This window comes from Strix aluco, chromosome 16 (assembly GCF_031877795.1).
Source record: "Strix aluco isolate bStrAlu1 chromosome 16, bStrAlu1.hap1, whole genome shotgun sequence".
Classification (NCBI taxonomy): domain Eukaryota; kingdom Metazoa; phylum Chordata; class Aves; order Strigiformes; family Strigidae; genus Strix; species Strix aluco.
In genome coordinates, this window is record NC_133946.1 from 564,659 (window position 1) to 584,969 (window position 20,311).

General features: G+C 35.4%; 1 protein-coding gene across 7 annotated transcripts in view; it reads right to left on the minus strand.

Annotated features, from left to right (window-relative positions):
* SBF2 (SET binding factor 2) overlaps positions 1–20,311 on the minus strand; it is a 302,371-nt gene that overhangs the window by 134,704 nt on the left and 147,356 nt on the right. For all 7 annotated transcript variants that reach the window (XM_074841630.1, XM_074841634.1, XM_074841633.1 and 4 more), the window contains 3 exons: positions 9,141–9,254; positions 7,380–7,490; positions 4,959–5,064 (listed from right to left, as the gene is read on the minus strand). In XM_074841630.1, coding sequence (XP_074697731.1) covers positions 4,959–5,064; positions 7,380–7,490; positions 9,141–9,254 — 331 coding nt within the window. The remainder of the gene's footprint in view (positions 1–4,958; positions 5,065–7,379; positions 7,491–9,140; positions 9,255–20,311) is intronic.

Here is a 20,311-nt window from a genome sequence, read left to right on the forward strand (position 1 = left end):
GTAACAATCTTTAAGTTTAATCAATTGATCACTTCTGACATCTGGAATTACTGATATTTAATGACACTGCAGTCTTCATATATGTTATTTTTGAAGTACTTGGTTTGGAGGCTTCATAATTTCTAGATTAAAAATATTTTAAAATAGGTGAAAAGGCTGAAGGATCGCGATGCTTAGCACTTTCATACGAGTTAGGCTGGACAAACGAAAGACAAGCTTTCCAAGCAACCTGACTCAATCTAGCATTAGCATTCATCTTCATCCCGTTCCATCTATTTAATCTCTATTCTACACAGCCCTGAATTCAAAAGCACCCTTACCTTGTGTCTTATCCAGAAGATTCAAAGTAGAATTTACTTCAAAGTTTCATTTTTGCCACTTGAAAAATTACTTTCTTTGTAACACTGAAAGTCAGTCTGAGTTCTACTGAAAATATCTTGAGTGGTGAAATAAAGATATGAGGAGGAAAACCAGCACAGACAAATGAAATGGAACAGAGGAAATAAGGGGATAGGAAAATACCCAGATAAGAGAGTGAACAAAAATGAAAGGAAGGAAAACTCTTTTTGTCTTTGATCAAGTGTTTGGAAAGTTGGGAGAAACATTATTTCTTCAGGAAAATAAATTTTTATAATTGTTTTGCTCAGCTTAGCAGCGTGATTCGGGCTACTAGTCCTTGAAACATGCAAAAATTAAAAGTGCTGGTTAAACCTTAGGTTCTTGTTTTGCTGCTCAGGTCCCTAATATAACTTTGTGTCTTAGGTTCTTCTGAAAAAACTGACCACTGGGGAGATGGAGGTGTATGTCTCAGAAATGACTGAATATGGTAATGCTGCATGAATGCAGCAGAATGGAGAAAGCAAGTAGGGTTGGAGTTTGGACAAATGAAAAGAGGTTAAGGCAGAAACACAGGAATGTATTGTTAACAGAAAGAGAAAATAAGTATAACCAAAACCTCCTTGGAGCCTGAAGAAGGCTACAGTGTTTTGAAGCTTTTATAAATACCTACCATCTCACTAACAGGCAACGAGAAATAAAAGAGTATTGAAAGTCTTCTAGCTACCACAGGTCATTTTTAAAGTAACTTCATGATTACTGTTTTTCCAGTTAATCCTTCTTGATTAAATAATTTTTAGGTGTAGTGATCCAGCTACAGGCCTGGCTTTTGTCACATTATTCCCATATGTTAACTTTTATTAAATAAAAAAAGAATGTATGATTTAAAATGTCAAACACTGCTGTTCCTTATTATTAAGCTCAAAACCTCTGGGGATGTTTTTCTCAACTGTAGTTTAACGCCTAAGTAAAAATAAGGTCTATTTCCAGATATGTTGCGAACTTGGTAATACAGGGAGGGTCATCCACTGACACAGTATTATCCTGCCAAGCACAAAAAGCATGATGAGATTACTATTGCACAATATTTCTCAAAATAAATGTTGAAATTACTTTTGTATCTATTCATAGTGGTAAATTCTGTCTTGCTGCCCATCTTCCTCAAAGAAAAAGCTATATTTAAAAAGGTGATTTATACAGTTCACAAATATTTTTCTAGCTACTCTTCAAGTTTCTATTAATAATTTATATTGAATTGTGACTTGTACCAGAAGAGAAATAACTCACTATGTCGTTACTTGACAAATAGCCTAGTCAATATCTGTGTCCTAAACACAAGCATTTGGTAACAGCTGTCATTAAAGTAACTATCAAACACCACACTGGGCAACAGAAGTAGAATGTTTTTGCCCAGGTTAGTAGAAACAAATACATATTAAGCTCCTGTTCAAACGGAACGACAGAAATAGAGTAAGAGTGACTATAGTTACAAAAAGCACAAAAAACTTCTGACAAGCTCAACTACGATCTCCAGAGGAAAGCATTAGGCCTTATCTTAGAAAAATAAACTTTTTCAAAGGGATGAGCTAATAGGTTCTACCATATCCTTCCAGACTCACTGCCTTTAACTCTTCATAAGACTATATGAAAAGTGAGAAGAAATGAGATTTAAAACAGTCTGTTCATATTTCCAGGTCCTCTTTTTATTTCCAACAACCATTTCAAACACACATAGGTAGCTGTATTAACAACTCTTTTCTGGTAATTCCAAACAGAAATTTAGCATTAACAAACCTTGGCCTTAAGATGATGATGACAGTCCACCACCCACATGTAAAAGGAACGATGTGCTATTCTGTAAAGTGATTGACACAATGAAAATGTAAACATTTCTTAATTGTGTCCTTAGAGATACAAGGTGATTCTACCATTGTGCTATATCCTTAGATACTTAGACACAAAATCTTTGAAAGGGATTTCAGCTTAGAACTGAGGCGCATTTACAAAAAAAAACCATTTTAAAAAATTTTAAAAAGAAAATAAAAAGCAGTGGTTCGAAATAGGAGATGAGAAAAGTCAGTCTCTTTTGCAAAGGGCTCAAAGTAGCTGCTTAAAAAAAAGAAATAAACTTGTAAGGAATAGACAACTTATTTGCCTACTCCTTAACTAATTTCAGGCCCATTCCCATGCAACCACGACTGTCCTCATCACACCAGAGAACAGGAGAGAGACAGGAAGAGGACCTACACAAGACCATTAGACAAGCTCTTCCTAATAGTTCTGATAGCCTTGTAAAAGAGAAAATTACGCCACAACAGAAAAGGAGGAGTACTGAGGCAAGTCTTTTTTCCTACAAACTTCTATGATCTCTTCGGGGAAATGGGATGCAAGTATATAGCTTCTTGTTGTGAAGATTTGTCAAGTTTTATAATCACATACTTTCTTCAGTCTTTCTCCTTCAGGCCAGCTGAATTGTCACTAAACAGAATTGTGAGCAATGAGCAAGTTTTCCTTCCATATCTCCCTTGCTCTCCCCCTCTTTCTGCTGATTTTCATATCCTTCTGTGCACCGTAACTGGAAAGGGCACCTAGTAAGCATGGGCTTACTGACTCTTACTTGTACTTCTTAGAAGCCACCAAAAAGCAAGAAAGACTGGACCTCCGAGCATTTACTGGAACTTGGGGAAACAAAAGAAGGCAGAGGAGCAGCAAAACCATAGAAAACAGACTGTTTACAGCAAAAAGGCTAATGGAGAATGGGAAAAGAAAGATGAGATGGTAGACAAAGAGTAAATCAGGGGTATCGATATTGGAAAGTGTATACAAGCTATTAAGGAATTACACAATTTCAGAATATAAAAGTAAAGGATCATTGATAACTAGCACAACAGTCTAGGAGTCCTGGTTACACTCCAAGAACTTCAGTCCTCTGTTATAGTGTCTTCAGGAAGTTACATGACATCCATCTGTATATATTTACCCACTAATAAAATGTGGTTAATAATATTAACTTAAATCCTATGGGCGTGAAAGCAATTTTAAATTCTTATATGGAAGTTTTAGAACTCAGTTTTATACACGAGTAGAATTAAAAAAAGCTTGCTCTACAAACATGCTCTTACTAAGAATCCAAGAGGAAAAGATGGTCCTCAGCTTCCTCTGCCATATTTATAGTCCCACTCTGTCTTTACAGAGTTTCCCCCTTATAAATCTGATGCATACAATGACTTTTCAAATTATTTGCCTTAGTTGTCTTCCTCAGACTGATCCTGTAACAGAACACAATGATCCAAATTTGCCACACAAAAGCTAAGTGTCATAAGACATGGTAGCTAACCTATCTAAGCACTAGCTAAGAGCCGTGCTTTCTTTGACGTTTTCAGAACTGTGAATTTACAGCAACCTTCGCTACAATTGCCCGAAATAAACTGCCTCGACTTAGGTATCTCATACTGTACCAACAGAACAAACATACCATACCACATGGTATATCATACTGTACTTATGGTACCTCACTCCATATTTTATATCTTCAGAAAAGGGGAAAGGTTGTTGGGCCTGTCCATGTTTAAAACATTGCCTGCAATCTGATCAGAGTAATCTTAATGGCTCTTGACATAATAAGCCAAGTAAAACCTCAGGGACTGTAGTGAAGACAAGCAGCATCTATACCATGTTAGCCATGTTTTTTAATTTAAACTGCTAATAACAAAATAATAATATTCGTTTTGCAATAATATTCTTTTTGGAAGGAGAAAATTAAATCTTACTAGTAGATGGCATTGTGCTCATCAGATCTGATACTGCTTCCTGTGACATAAGCTGTTACTCCTCCTCACTATGCTTTTTCCAGTTTGCATCCATTCTTATTGTGCATTTATGAGAAGAATGGATGACAACATGTATTCTGAGGCTATCTGATTACTTGAGACTAAACATGAAGTTCACAGGTTTGGAAAAGATTATTAATTGTGCCTTTATCCGTGACTGCTACAAGTTGGTGCTCCAAATCACTTCACAAACCAATGTAAAAACGACTGTAACAGTGTTAAAATCTAATGAGTGACATGAGATTAGTATTGAGGTACCCAGGCAACAACGACACGACTTTGTAATTCTAACGAACAAGTAAGCATCTGATGAGGTTTGTGTTAATCATCTTGAAAGACATGGAATAATAGATAACAACGGAATAATACAAATTCCACATATAGTTACCAATATCAGTACATGGTATCTCTTCTGCTAACCTTTTCAGTTACACTAGTTTTATTATTAACCTCTTTGGTTTTGTTTGGAGTTTGTACAGTATCCAAGGGGTGAGCAATCTTTTTACATGAATGTTTTTGTATTTAAACAGAGGCCAGGCTCACTTCTGCTCACAGTGCACTTACAGACACTAGATAATATTGAAGATAACTTACCACAGGCAGGATGTACAAAAAGGTTATATGAATGTCCGATTAGGGGATAAAAGCACTATTAGTCACCCTTTCATTCAAAAGACATTAACATTTACAGTGTAGCTTTCTTGGCACATGATTTGAACTGAATGAGAACAAAAAATACCTCATTCTGTAATTTAAAAAAATAATTTTTTTTCAAAGCAGACCTAGACATACCCAGTTGCTGAAAGAGAAGAGCCACACTGGTGCCTGTAACAGGAAGGCTATCATGTAGAGGAGTCTGTATCAGTTGTCGGTCTCCAGCTCCCAAAGAAAACAGTTTCTGTAGAAAGAATTTTTTTAATTGAGTATAAATTTAATTTATAGAGAATAAACAAGCTGTTGTCATACAGATAAGTGATTTATCCTGCAAAAAATATTTATTTTGTGTACAGAAGATTAAAGTCAGTAAGAATAACTGAACTGACCAATAGAGATCTGAAATATAATTTGAGGACAATGATATGCCTCCTTGAATGTATAGCATAATATTGCCTTCCTTGCATCTCCACTGAATTACTTAAATAGTTATGGCTTTGAAGGCATTCAATATTACATTTTTAATAATACATCAAAAAACCTTCCAGGAAAAAAACCAAAACCATTTAAAACCCATTCAAATCAGAAAAATATCTACTATTTTCTAACTGAAGTTCTTGCATATCTCCTGTCGGAATGCACATTTTAAGTATGAAGATACTTGTGATATATGGGTATTGAAAAGGACACTTCTGCTACCCTTATGTTCCTGCTGTGCATATTAAAGTAGAATTAAAACTTCAGTTACCTTTCCAGCACAAAAACATACCTCCCTTGAGGGAGGCCGGAAATGGGGGTGAAGGGAACGCACTTGTGTATCACATCACAAAAAGCATTGTAACTGCAAAATAATCTTGCTTTCCTCCAACTAAATCCACATGGCATTGAAGCAGTGGGTGATTTCAAGCAGTTACCTCTAACCACAAACTACCATGGGGTGGGAGGCGATTCTGTACAAGCAGCAAGTGTGGTACAACTCCACTCTGTATGACAGCAAAGATGCTGACTCTATGAAGGTACCAAGCTCTAGTTGCTGCACAGCAGATGTTTGAAACCAAAACGCTCCACAGTAAAACCAAGCAAGTCCCTGAGCTGTAGCAGGCGTGCTCTTCCCCAGCACTTTGGCAGCAGACTGGGATGCAGGTCAGCAACTAATTTCACAGTCGATTATTTCAGTGGTGGACACATGAATAACCTGGGAGGTTCAAGGACTTCTGGAAGTAAACATCAGAACAGTGTTCCCATTCTAAGAGATATAATTCAGATTTAGCCCTGAAGCATGAAGCTTAAGAAAGAAAATAGAAAAACTTAATTTCTGATTAAATGATAGTTTGACACTAGCAAATTTAACTTCAAAACGAAAGAACATTTTATTTGAAGAGAGAACGCAGAAGGGAGAACAGCCAGAGGAGCATGACTTCTCCCTCCTCCATCAGAGGAAATGGCCACTGGGTAAAAGCCATATTTATGGATTGGAGGAAAAAAAAAAAATTTAAAAAAAAAAAGAGGATAGATGAGAAGATACCATCTAATTACTTCCCTTCAAAACCTTGGGATGCAAAAACACAGAGATGTGGGCCTGGAGAGCAACAAGGTAGATCCTGACTAAGCTGAGAGGATATTTTGCCACTTACAGCACTAAGAAATTCCAAAGCAGCCAGGGCTAAGGGAAAAACAGAAAAGAATTAGGGATTTGTAGGAATTCAAGAAGGTTGATAATCCATAGGCTGGGTAGGAACCGTGAGAAAATGTGTGTGAAACTGACTTTAAAATATTGGCATCTGCATACTTATCATGAAGCCTACCCGGAAGCTAAGGACTACAATTTCCCAGTAGTGTCACAGCATAAAGTGAAGGCCAAGCAAGTAAGATCCAACTGGCTTGTCAGAAACCCGCAAATGTATACAAATAATTTATTTAAAGTAGATCATCAAACAAAACTGACTTTCTGCTCACAGAAAGTGTAGGTAAAAAGCAGAAAAAAGTATATTTGCTGGAAAACATTTTTATTTTTGAATGTATGGGCTACCTGGAATATTTAATTATCTCTGAGAAAACCATGTTCAAGTTACTTTTTTAGCCTTTTTTTTTTTTTTAGTGGTTTTTTTTTTTTTTTAGTTTTATGAAAATAGAAATTCAGAAGAGTTACCAAAGAAAAGTCCAGTGGAACCCTGAACTGCATCAAGAAAAGACATGGGTAAATGAACTGAAGAGAAGGACATGTTAAAAAAAAGCAAAGAAAAAAAGCCTTTAAAAAAAAAATCTGTAGCAAGCAGAAATATTCCTGAACATACATTATTATTAAAAACTAAACTGCTTGATTTGTTACTGTGCCTTGTTAAAAGTCAACTCAGTGACAAAATTAACCCTTTGACCTTATCCTGGAATGGAATTTTTGCTGTCTTTAGAAGACAGGCCACAGCGAAAGCACTCACAGGCCACAGGGAAAGCACTCAGCTGAACTATGATCTTTTTTTCTTCAAAAATATTTCAAGAATTTATTTTTTGTTTTCTTCATAAATTAAATTAACTGGAAAAATACCCTTTTTTTCCATTTACCTGAGACCCTCCAGAAGCAGGGACAAGGCATGAACACAGATTTGCAATGAGAGTCTCCAGTGACACATTCAGGCTGTCCACATACACAGTATAGATCAGGCCAAGGCAAGCCTAGAAAGGTAGACGAAATATGTTAGACTGCAATACAGAGAAGGCAGATGTCAAATTACTTAAAGTCCTATGTATATAACTTTTTAAAAATAAGTGTGTCTTAATAGCTATTAATGAAGTACTTTCCAACTGAAGACAGGGTGCCACAAAGGCAATCATTAATTTTAAAAAATTAGCTTGGCTATTTAGAAGGGATGTATATGCTGGCAGGTATAGATATATGCTTTTAAAAAAAGAAATTCAATGTTTAATATTTGTGCTCTGATCATTATACAAGAAGTGCTTTACTACAAGTTACATTTTTAAACTATAAAATCAACATAGCTTCATTTGTGCTTAGAATTCCATGGACCTAAACCTGATTGGTTTCCAGAGTAGAACACTGATGAATCAATGAGCTTTTGAGACTCATTTTAAGACTAGCATAAATGATCAACAGTTCCATATGTTAATAAACCTACCTTCTTTATTTAGTAAAATAAATACCAATGTATTTTAAAATGAACAGTACACTAACACTTCAGCATTTTTTTTTTTGAGTCAGTTTTGATTGAGAAATCTCAGGTATAGCTTTATCATTTTTACTAATAATTTAATGTAAGATGATTCAATATTATGTTCTAAGAAGCCTTTGGGAAAAAGGAAATAAATAACTCTGTTTCACAGCATCCTTTTGATGCCTTTTAGCTGCTGTAACTCTGATAAATCAGCAAATACTTTAGGAATTCTTTTATTAGAAATAATTCCAATGGTGACTCTTCATATAACACATAGTTAAGCTGTGAAACTCCTTGCCATGGGTTGTTGTAAAATCTGAGCATTAAGAAACTGAACAAATTATATGAAAAAACCCCACACAACAGACACCTCTGGTTCAGGATATCATTTAACTATAATTCACACTGAATTAGGAAAGTATTTTGTGGAATTAATTCTACAGCCTGCCCTATTCTTAAACACTTTGCATTGCATTTGGTGTGGGCCACTATCAGAGACAAAATACTGGGCTACATGGACTTTTAATGTCACTCAGTACAGTCATTCTTAATGTCTAATGACAGCTTAACTGTTGAATGATTTCCTCCTTTGATCTGTAAACCAAACTATATTTGTTTCTGTTAATATGTATTAGCTTAATAAAAATTTAAGCTTTTCATTTATCTCATATTAGTCATATCTCATCAGCTGAAAGTAATCCAAGATCCTAAATCTCTGTCATACATCTTAATTTGATCTGGAATAGGCTCTGACATTTTGCCTTATATATGGAGGAAAACTAGGATTTTGCTATTAATTTACCATTATACATTTAATCAAATATTGTTAATATCTTGTTTTTACCTGAGCAAATCTGGTTTTGTCCTAATAATTCCCTTCATTATACCGTAATTTGAGCCCAGAAAAATCTCTATTTCATCTTCTATGTAGATTTAAAACTGCTTGGAGGGTAAAAAAGCACTGCTTTAACCTATAGGGACTATTTACTGTCATAGACATTGGATTTTATCTAGCTCCATCTAAGCCTACTTTTGCTTTAAATTCCCAAATCAATCCCGAGATGTTTTAAATCAAAAGTACTGTCACTGCTACTTATTAAACCCAGCTTTGTCTGCTGACATATATTATAAATGACAATTGCAAGTTCTTTACCCTGAAAATTTCTGGATAATCTAGTCTGGACACCAACACCAGACTTTTAGGAGCAAATACTTCTGCAGGCGGAATTAAACCAGACTCCTCTTCACCTTCAATTTCTTTTGCTCCCTTGAAAACAGAAACACTTTAATTAATAAGCAGAAATAAACCTCAAAGTAAAATGTTAGCATTCTTAGAAAAAGTTAACATTTCTCAGAGCTTTAAAAAAGAAAATGAATGCATTATTTGAAACTGGTAACAAAGTCAACTAAAAGGAGCACATTCCAATGGTTGCCTGAACTTCCTAAAAGCTTCTAGATGTAGTTCAACTTGTTAAAACTCACCTGGAAAGTCATGCACCAATGTACCTAAAATAAAGTTATCTGAGACAGCAGTTTAGCAGGACAATGTTTCACAGTAAATGCTTCCTGTTTCACATTTAAATAGTGAAGTGGATTATAGAATGGGATCCTTTCAACATCAGGGTGTTAGCTGATTTATAATCAACCATAGTCCAAATACAGAAATAATATATTTCACAAAAGAATGTTTGGTCGCCCTACTCATATAATTCAATTTTTTAGAGAATTTCCACTAATGTTACAGCTAAAATAATCTATAAAGTCATCTCCAGCCTGACCCAGTGAATTTGGAATCTAAGGGAATTTCTTCACAAGAAAACTAGTTCAGATGTCTGAAAAAAACCCTCAACCTTGTGAAACACTAAGCTTCTGGTCAAAAAAAAAAAAAAAGGTACAATGCAGATAAACTTGCAGTTGTTAACGATATTGTGCAAGTTGCTATAACCTCCTTGCCAGCACTTACTATTCAATCAGAAATATTTTATTATTATTCATGACCAAAACTAAAAGATGTCACTAAATACTTTCATTTCTAAAATTCCACACATTCTTGACAAATTCATTAACTGAGTAAGCTTTCAAATGACAGAAAGTCTGCGCTTTCCAATTTTTGCAAGTAATTCTCTCCACCCACACACCACCCACCACATTTTTAAGTGTTTCATTTATTCCTCTGACTGAGCATTCTTCTAAGCAAAAATCACTATATTATCTTATTTAGGAAGAGGACAAAAATTACTTCCATTTCCGTAAGACAACATGAAATATCTGCCTTCTATTTCTGTCACGTTACTAGTCATCATTTCAGTTTATTAAAAAAAGAAATCAAACATCACTTTTCTAATGGAAGAAACCTGATAGAAATGCTCTCCAATGGCAGGAATGCTGTGAGTTCATGAGCTTTATTTCACAACCTCAATTCAGAATGTATGCATGTATCCAAACAAAAGCAGTTAAAACAATGACAGTAGAAGTACTTAAAAAGCTGACTTAATAAATGCTTTTAATTATGAAAATGTTTATTTATAATAAGCTTCATGTGGGAATTTTACTGACAGGGATGCATGACCAAAAAAGTTTGGAGACCAACTGCCCTACAGAGTAATTGTTCTTCCAGCTGGAAACTAAAGAGGTTCCTTCAAAAGCATTAATTTTAACTAACCTAAATGACTTTCCACTGAAACAAAATACATAGTAACAGTCCTATCCTGTCCAGCCCTGTCTGCACAGTCGCGCGCTCCCTGGACAGAGCCAAATGGTGGCAGCTGAAGACATTCACTATCAGGCAGCAATCATCATCTGTGAACCACTTAATGATTTTTGCCTCCACAAGAAGACCCATGTTTTATTATATAGATGCTCTCCTCAGTTCTATCACCAAATTGAAAGGGTCACTCTAAAAAGGTCCAGTAGCTGGGTATCAGCTAGGAGCTGCACTGAAGCTGTCAGGTAGTAAAGAGCTACTTCCCAACCTGACCTGCAGGTGAAGTATCTACATGAGAGCCTCTGCCGGTTGCCCTTCCACCCACCAAGTCAGAGTTGGCCTTTCAGGCTGTGTCCTGAACACCAACAGGTGTGTTTGTCTCAACCACCTCAACTTCGGTGTCAACCTATGCCAAAGCACTTCTCACACACACCCCTCTAAAGAATAAGATACACAGACACGTGTGTGTGCACATGCACCTTGGTGCTCTATTTTAATTATTATATAAACAAAAAAGGGCATGCGATTTTTTATATGTATACCAGAGGAGACACAAATGCTATGAAATATTTCGGTGCTTTTTTACACACAAACTAAATGAGATTCTGGGGTTCCTGTAAAACTGCCACTCTGATCCTGATTCTTCAGGACACAAAAATTAGGTGGTACTCACATATGCTATACTACCCCTTGTCTAAACAAGGTATAAAAAAAAAAAAAAAAAAAAAAAAAAAATACAAGCGTTGCTATACTGAGTCTTGGTACTAATGCCCCCCCTGAACACAGGGCAAGCTTAGTGTTGCTGTTCCTCCAGTGTGTTCTCCCTGTTTCCAGCAATCTGCAGCTCAGGAACTTCCTGACCTGGAGACAGCCTCCTATCTGAAAAACAATACAGCATTCAAGTAAAAATGGTTTCAAAAGATATTACTTAGGTTTGTATTAATCAAGTTATTTTAGTTAAAAGATATGTATTTTCATACCAAAGTAAAAATCATTGGCACAGCAATATCTATACACATCTGGTCATATACTTGGCTTTGTACTTTAATTCTTACCTCAACGGCAACCAATACATATGCAATGTACATGCTTAACTAGTCTGCGTCTCATTTCTAGGTTAAAATTGTGAATTAATAGAGAAATACTTTAACTCAATAGTCACATGTGCCACACATTCATTTATTTCCACCCACTATAATGTTGACAGGGAGAGCTTTTACATTAATTACAGTTCCCTGCCCCCCAAAATACAAGAAGAATTTAAAAATTATAGTTTAGTGGTTATAGTGGTAATCAACAAAAGTTTATTGTATCAACTGTTCTAAAGAGCAATTATGAATTCCAGGCATAAAAGCAGCAGATTTTGGCTATCTGACAAATTATGGACCCTGACAACATTAGGAAAAATGAAATTAAAACAAATTCCACATTTCTAAAGGCAAGGGAACATGGAAGCTTCTCTATATTCACATGGTACTAAGATAATGAAAACTCAGGGTGTGTAGACAGGGAGGAGGTTTCCATAAAAAGCCATTTGCATAAAATCCACTCAACTTCAGATCAAGTCTTGAATTAATTCATAGGTAGATTTCATTTAAAACTTTAAGGGCACAATAGCAGCACAATATTGAATCAATGAATCATTTACACTATAAATACACTCTATCTTACTTCATAAAAGATTTACAGAAAAATGTAATGTGACTAGCCATATTTCTTCCACAGCTAAACGTTCTGACAGGCACGCAGGCACGCTATTAGGAGTCAGTAGACTAAGTAGATAATCATTTCAAACACATGACTTTTAACCTACTTTTTAAGGAAAGTATTAACAACATAAGCATTCTGTAGCAATACTAAATACAAAGTGGTAAAACCACAAACTTAATTTTTTCTATCTATGCTTTTGCTCGGATACATTTCATCTTTCTTTATCCCCTACGGAAAAAATATTCTCTAATCAAAACTAACAAAATAAAAGGGTTGGTTGTAGGGTTTTTTTCTCAATATCTTTTTATTTTATAAATATAGCATTCAGTTTACAACTAAAGAAAAAATAACTGGATGTTAAGAAAATCTAAGGATACATAAACTGAAAGTTGAATTTGGTTAAATAAGAAGTAAGATAATACTGCTATTTAATTTTCCTTTTTTAAATCCAGTTGATCATTGTAGTTTTTTCCTTTTGCACTGATATTGGCTGGAAGAGGCTGATAATGGTATCTGGTGTGCTGCTATGGAGCTTCCCTGATCTCTCATCTAGATTGTTAGCTAGACCTTCATACTATGGTAGAACAGATTCAGAATTTTCTTAATTTCAATTAAATATTGAAAGAGATTCCTTCTCTTTTTATTTCCCTCTTTTTATTTCTATGTATAGGCAGACTTTGAAAACAGCAGAGATTAGAAAAACGTATCACTGGAAAGCAAACCATTATTCCAGCTCCTTAAAGATCCATTTAGTTTAAAAGGTGACAGACGTTTAAAATCTAATTCAGAAATATCTGTGCCTTTAATTGGAAAAAAATGAAATTCTTCTTAACATCAGATTAATGAAGTTCTGAAAAAGACTTCAGTAGGCTACGAAATAGGTAACAGAGACTGATCTAATGAAAGGAACCGTATGATGAGCTGTGACCATACATGACTTCACCATGCTTAAAATATTTGGTCCCCTGTGATCGTATTTGTGTTTGACTGAAGCCCATCAGCGTCCTGTTCCCTGCCTGCCAAACCCAGAATCCTCTTTCCTCTGCATCTTGGTTTCTAAAATTATAAGGAGAATATAGTGCAGAGATCTGTAAACTATGACTGATTCAAGTCCATAGAGCAGTTTTTCCACAAAATCTACCAGATAATACTATTATTATGTTCATTACAAAACTTCTTATCCACAAATCACCCGGCTAACAAAAACTGTCTTTGCAGGAATCTTCACTGCGAGGGTTCCTTGTTCACGTATAAATGATTGTTGACAGTTTGAGCATCTGAAAAATGGAAGGTATATAGGAGTCAGTCTGTTTTTTAAAGACTGCCTTTTTCCTTCCAGCTGCCAATATATCTTTTGGAGAAACAGCATTGCCAAACTGTTAAATTTAGATATTTCTTAAACAAATTTTAAATCATCATATTCCAAACTGTCACAAAAACATCGATACTACATCACAGTAATGACTGTTGACAATTTTGTCCCACACGATCAAAAAAAGCATAGGAAAAATCAAGACAGTCAATTTTAAAACTAGATATAGAATTGCATTCTTAAAATTTTAAGATACAATTAAACAAGCATTTATTTATTGTGTAAGTAGAACGTGGCTGAAGATGTATCATAAGTTTAAACAGAAAAATTCTTACCTGGTTTTACAGCAGGGTGTTTGATTTGTTTACTTGTCTTTAATAAGCAAACTCAGAAAATGGTGAAACTTCTTTTGAAGAACATCTGATGCAATTTCATTTTGCTCAACTTGTTTGCTATAGCTGTAAAGTGGCCTCTTAAGAGACTGGCAAAAAAGAATGTGTGTTCTGGACATTTAAAGCAGACTGATATATTATTAAACTGAATTTTTTTCATGTATTTCACACACCCATATCTACAGTAAAAATATATATATATACAACTCCTGACATAACATAGTAATGACTTTCATAGGTTCTTACATAAATAAGAATATAGCACTCAAGAAAGCATGAGTGCGTATATTTCAACCGTTTGCCTTTCTTCTTATATCATGAGAAGTATCCATTTAACGTATTTGTGACCTAAAGTCAGGGGGTAAACTGAAATACACAATAACCAAATCACTGAACTAACAGCATCACTTGGTTAGGAACTTAGTCAATAAAAGTAGCTGAATTAATAAATGCATTTGGGCAAGCATTTGGAAAAAAATCTCACTCAATAATAAACGTTCACATGACCAAATAATAAAAAAAAAAATCAACATTAATCCTGACTGATAAGCAACAGTTTAGAAAAATTAACTGCGATCAGCACTGCTCATCATTACTCTGCTATTTATTTGTTTGTTTTCTGAGAACAATTTGTTCCTCAGTTTAGCCAAGGGATATATATGGCATTAAGCCCAAGCTAGACAAATTATGACTAATCATTTCAAGCACTTTTTAATGAGGAAGGTAACTGACAACTGGAGTTACCTACCAACAGATCAGGCACAATGTCCCAGATCCAATGTCTAGAAAAAGGTTTAATACATTTTTCATAGATACAGTTAAAATCAAATACTTGTGGGTTTTATACACATATTACTAAATAAGGTATTGCTTTCCTTTAAATTGGTCTTCTTTTGCTTTAAAAACCCCTCTGCGTTAAAAAAAGTGTAAGAACAACTGGGAATGGTTTGCAGCATTTTACCAAGTACACTGCAATGAGATAAGAGTTTGAAAGCTTGGTATTAGAAGAAAATTTCAAGTATTAAACAAAAAATAATTTTAATAATAAAATATGGCATATTTTCCTCAAGTAAATTGGTGTCAATTAAAAGCAAAACATTTCTTAAAACTGAAATGTACATTAAATATTTTCTTCATATGCTATAGAGAGGGTACTGTGGAAAAATGATTTACACATTCTAATGGAGTAAGTGATGAGCAGTCACGTAGCTCTCCCAGTTCAATACCCATGCCAGTCTAGGGAGTTGTTAAAGGGAATGAAATGAACACTGCAAATCTACAGAGCACACAGGCTTAGCTTAACAACACAGGATTGATACCATTTCAGAACTTCATCGCAGTCTCCTGCTTCTTCAGTATGCGCTACACGCACTACTCGGCAAAACTTAAGCAGGTACAAAGGTGAATATGAAGTAGTCCTGTGACATTTTCTGCCCAATGCATTTTGTTTGCTTTAGATCACAAATATATATTCAGGGTTGAAAATTACGAGTTTCAGATGACATCTTGTAAAGCCAAGAACAGCCTAAGTGTTTGGTTTCCATGCTTAGCATCAGAGTGTAAGAAAGAAATTTTATTGGAGCTATTTTGTGTGCTGTCTTGCCAAAACAGAAGTGGTAACACTGCACAAAACATGACAAAAGCTCAACCAATCGAACTGACAGCAAAACTGTCAGAATGTCCTTTACATCGGGTCCTATTCTTATTGTTCAGTTTCATTCTTTATCTACTTTTTACTGCTGACACCAATAATCTCACATACGAACTGGGCACCTGAAAAAAATCAAACCAAAACACCAAATCCAAAGTAAACTGCTTGTTCAGTTAGTCTTCAGGAAGAAAACAAAAACAACCACCACCATAATCAACACGGTAACTGAAATATGTTCAAAATAAACAAATGGTGCTAGCTCTTCAAGTAACAGTTATTTAACTTATAAAACTCTTCTGCTACAGAGTATTAGTAATAAAAATGCATACAGGGTCACAAGAAGACTGGACAAGTTAATGAAATTCCCAGAGGTTACAAAGCATGCAGCAGACATATTCAGCTCAGTGGGTCCTTGGACTGTAGAGGCAGAGGAGGGACCACTCATGGAGATATTATGCCGTGTTCCTCTGCTGCTCCCTAGACATTCACTCCTAATCAGCCACAGAGACAAAATACTATGCAAGATGTCTTTTCTTTCTGACACAAAATGGTAACTCTTATGTTGTTCCAAGCATTTAATGTAATGTATTTGAATGCATCTTAATGATACAGCTTCACAATACTCTTTAGATTATAAAACAGTACAACTTTTACAGTACATTATTATATTCTGTGTTCACTGGTAGGTAACAGTTTCGAGAACACATTCATTCTCTCTTGATACCTAAATCACACACACAAGAAGTACTAATGGAGGGTTAAGCCTAAGGCAGACAGTTTATTAAATACAGAAAAAAATTCTATTAAGTGATTACAGACTTTTTTTTGATTCCCTTCTTTCTTTTCTCTCTGACAGAACAAACTTTAAGGACACAACACACACACACACCCCCCTATTTATCAAATCTAAACCGTAACCTGACAATTTCATTCAAGGTTTCAGACTTGGCCTCAGGTATGTGGAATAGCGAAAATAATTACAGCATCCACATAACAAGCAAATAGCTCTTTGTAGCTATGAATTAATTTAATTTTCTCTGGATTTATGTCTAAGTTTAAAAAAATTGTGGATTACCTGATGTCTGATAAGGGTTGATCTCACACTCCAAGTTTTCCCTCATGTGGCAGTGGACTACAAAACGTATCTGCTTCCCACACACCCACTTCCACAGCAGCTGCCGGCAAGTACAAACTCTCATACCATCAGTCACATTTGTCTGACACTGGATGTGTTTAAATGTTGCATGTGGAAAATCAGCATGTAAACAGACATTTTTGTCTAAGCCTCAATTTCAGCTTAAGAAATTGTGTTAAAACTTTTAGTAGAAAAAGGTGACCAATTTTGTGCTACTTCAGTGAAGAACTGCAACTCATTTACAGGCAACAGATGGGGCAGCCAAGAAAAATTACAGCAGCCAACTTCACTTACAACCTCATTTTTTTCTATTTAACAGAAATATTCATCGCTCTGATCTAGCCATCAAACTTTAACATTTCCTCTTAAACATTTTATGAGTGTAATTTTGCCACACAATCATATTATTTTAGGATGTCAGCTCTGCTTCTAAATATTGACATTTAACTTAAAAATAACAATCTAGCCAAAATCTACACTAGGAAATTAAGTCATTTTTTTAAAGATGAAAATGACCTACCAATAGAGTCCAAAAAAATTCTCCCTACTACTGAATGTAGCTGATGTTAAGGGACTTACATGTCTTGAGAACACATTAGTATTTGCTCCATAAACATGCAGCTGACTTATAGCGCACATGAACCATAACTTTCCTTCCTCTCCTGTCTTTTCACCCCCATCTTCAGAACTTGGACATGTGCACCTTACTACTTGAATATGTATGCCCAAATCTGCCATTTATCAAATCTCCAACACTGAAGGCTCATAGATAAAGCAACTCTGAACTGTGATCCAACTCTCCAAGACTATGAGCTGCCCATCCAGTGTTGGCTCTGACTGCCCCAGTTGGACCACTATGTCCTCCTGTAGCTTTGAATCACCTCTGTGAATTGCATTTATTAGAGACCGCACTCATCTTCAGACAGTAGGACAATCCAGGCATGCTGACGGTGCATCTCCACTCTGGGGGCATATGCTGCTGAAGTCAGAGCATTTAGTTCTGATTAATGCTGAGCAGAGTAAAACTAGGTTCATCTTCATGTCAAAGTGAGGAAAATCAATTTAAACTGAGGTACTAATAGAAAAGTTAGAAAATACAAAGTATTAGATGTAGCTTTACTGTTCTGAAAGTGGAAGCTGGCAGGCATTATTTGAAACTCAAAGAAAATCAAATGTGAACAGAAAGTGAAATTACAATTGTGCTTTTATGAATTCATCCAGTCCTAGGGAGAGAATGAACATCTCATTACAAAACTTCCACTCTAGCACTTCATTATACTTGTCAAAACCAGTTTGCCCTATGCAAAATTTTGCACTGAAATTGTGCCAAGTTCAGCAAGCCCGTTGTTTTTTTACTAACTGCCCAGCAAAGAAGATTGAGAGACCACGCATGATTTCCTATTTTAAGAAAAATTATTTGAAGTTTGCTTTAGTAATCTCATGCCAATTACTCATTTGGGACAGATCCCTTTCTCTCCATGTGACTTAGTCTCTGCTGGTCTTATTTGCAGCCAAATACACTCTTAGCTGGTTTATTAACAATCAAAGGCCAAAAAACATTCAGCATCAATTCTTTTTATTTACTTCTCAGATTATACAAACGCATGTATCCAATAAATTCTAACACATGCACAAAAGTTAAAATAAACTTAGCTGACTGCCTCCAGAAGACAAATCTACATCCTGCCTACAATCTGCTGTACTGAACTAAAACCACAGGTGCACAGATGTACTTCATGGCTTGTTTATGTACACAGAATCATACCACTGCAGCTAAACATGGGATAATTATACAAGCATAAAAACCATTATCTTGATTTAATAATTTCAAAACAGGATAATAAACTGTAGTAATGCACTGTAGGGATTCTACCAACTAAAAAAGAAAAGGACCAAAGAGAAAATTATGCAAAAATTGCGAACTTATCAAATAGAGTAACCTCAAGTCTCTGTAAGTGGTCAGCTCAGTCACTCCCTAAACACTACTGATGCTTCAGAGTACTCGTACGTGACAACGAGTTTGCACTGCACCTTCCAACATTACACAAAATTTACACCACAAGCATCTATTAAATATTTACTGTTTAATGCACCTCAATTTGAAAACTCCAGAAGGTGCTTATACGCATTATCATCTAAACACACTGAAAGAACTTTGCAACAACGGTAACCTCGTACCACGCTTTCCACCTTTTGGTCCAGCTTCTGCAGTCACAGGCCAAAGTGCATTTCTTGAGCAGGTCATTAGGCTGTGCACACCCCAGAATATCTGGGTAGTCCAAGGTAATGCTATTGCAGTTGCCCGATAAATGCTGAAATCTCATGGGGCAATAATCAATAGCACTATGTAACTGCTTTCAACACGTTAATCTTAGCGCTGAGGAATGTTAAAGAACTACAGTAACAAGTCTTTAGCAAGAACTATGCATATGTAAATAGTAATTTCAGAGCTTAGGGTTTACTAAATCTTTCTGAATTTTCCCAAAGGCAGCAAACTTGATCCATGGATTTCACTCTTTCAAATTTTACACACCTAATCAAAGGTGAAAAGACTGCAGAGACCTAAGAAACATAAGCAGAAAAGATGGCAAAAATGAAATTAGCTTATGAAAGCTGGTAATTCACACCCTATTTTAACTGGGTCATAATGGTTTTTACATAATATAGAACAGTATATGTGGAAGTGTGCCAAGGCAAAATTTTACATACACAGATTTTTGTTTTGTTTAATTAAAATACAGTCAATTAATTAATTCCTTTAAACTGCATATGGGGGAACGCATTGAAAAGACTTTCAATGAATTGCTGAATTAGTATTACTACTGTTTGAAAGTCAGATAAAGTGATCTCTACTGAGAAAGTCTCAGCTTAAAAAAAGTATCCCCCTAACCTGTGAGCTGAGACTTGGGGACACTGTGTAGACACAGCACAGGAGTAAAGAAGAAAAGAACACTTTCACCCAAAACAAGTTTTTGCATCCCGCAACAACATGAGTTCAAGCTGGGGATGTGTGTGCAAATGCATGAGCCAGGGGATAAACCAACTAGGAGAATTTACTGCCAGAGTTATTAGGAAGATGGAAATATGCTTTCCTCTCTACAACTGTTCTCACCTTAACTTTAAATTGTGGTCTAGAGAGGTCCTTAAATGTATAAAAAGACACTAAAAATACAAGTCTATTCCTTATCATACAGAATATTAGTTGCAACTTTCTCTTCACACAGGTGCAGAAAGGAAATAAAGCACTACTTAAATCTCTGTATGCTATCAGTACCATCCATTTTTCAGGAGATATAGAAAGATGATGATGTAATATACTAAACATTATTTTAAAAATTGAGAGTTTTTTTTCACAAAATATGTTTCCGGACGTTGACCATAAGAGGTCACTTACAGAACAAATTTAACACTTGGGATATT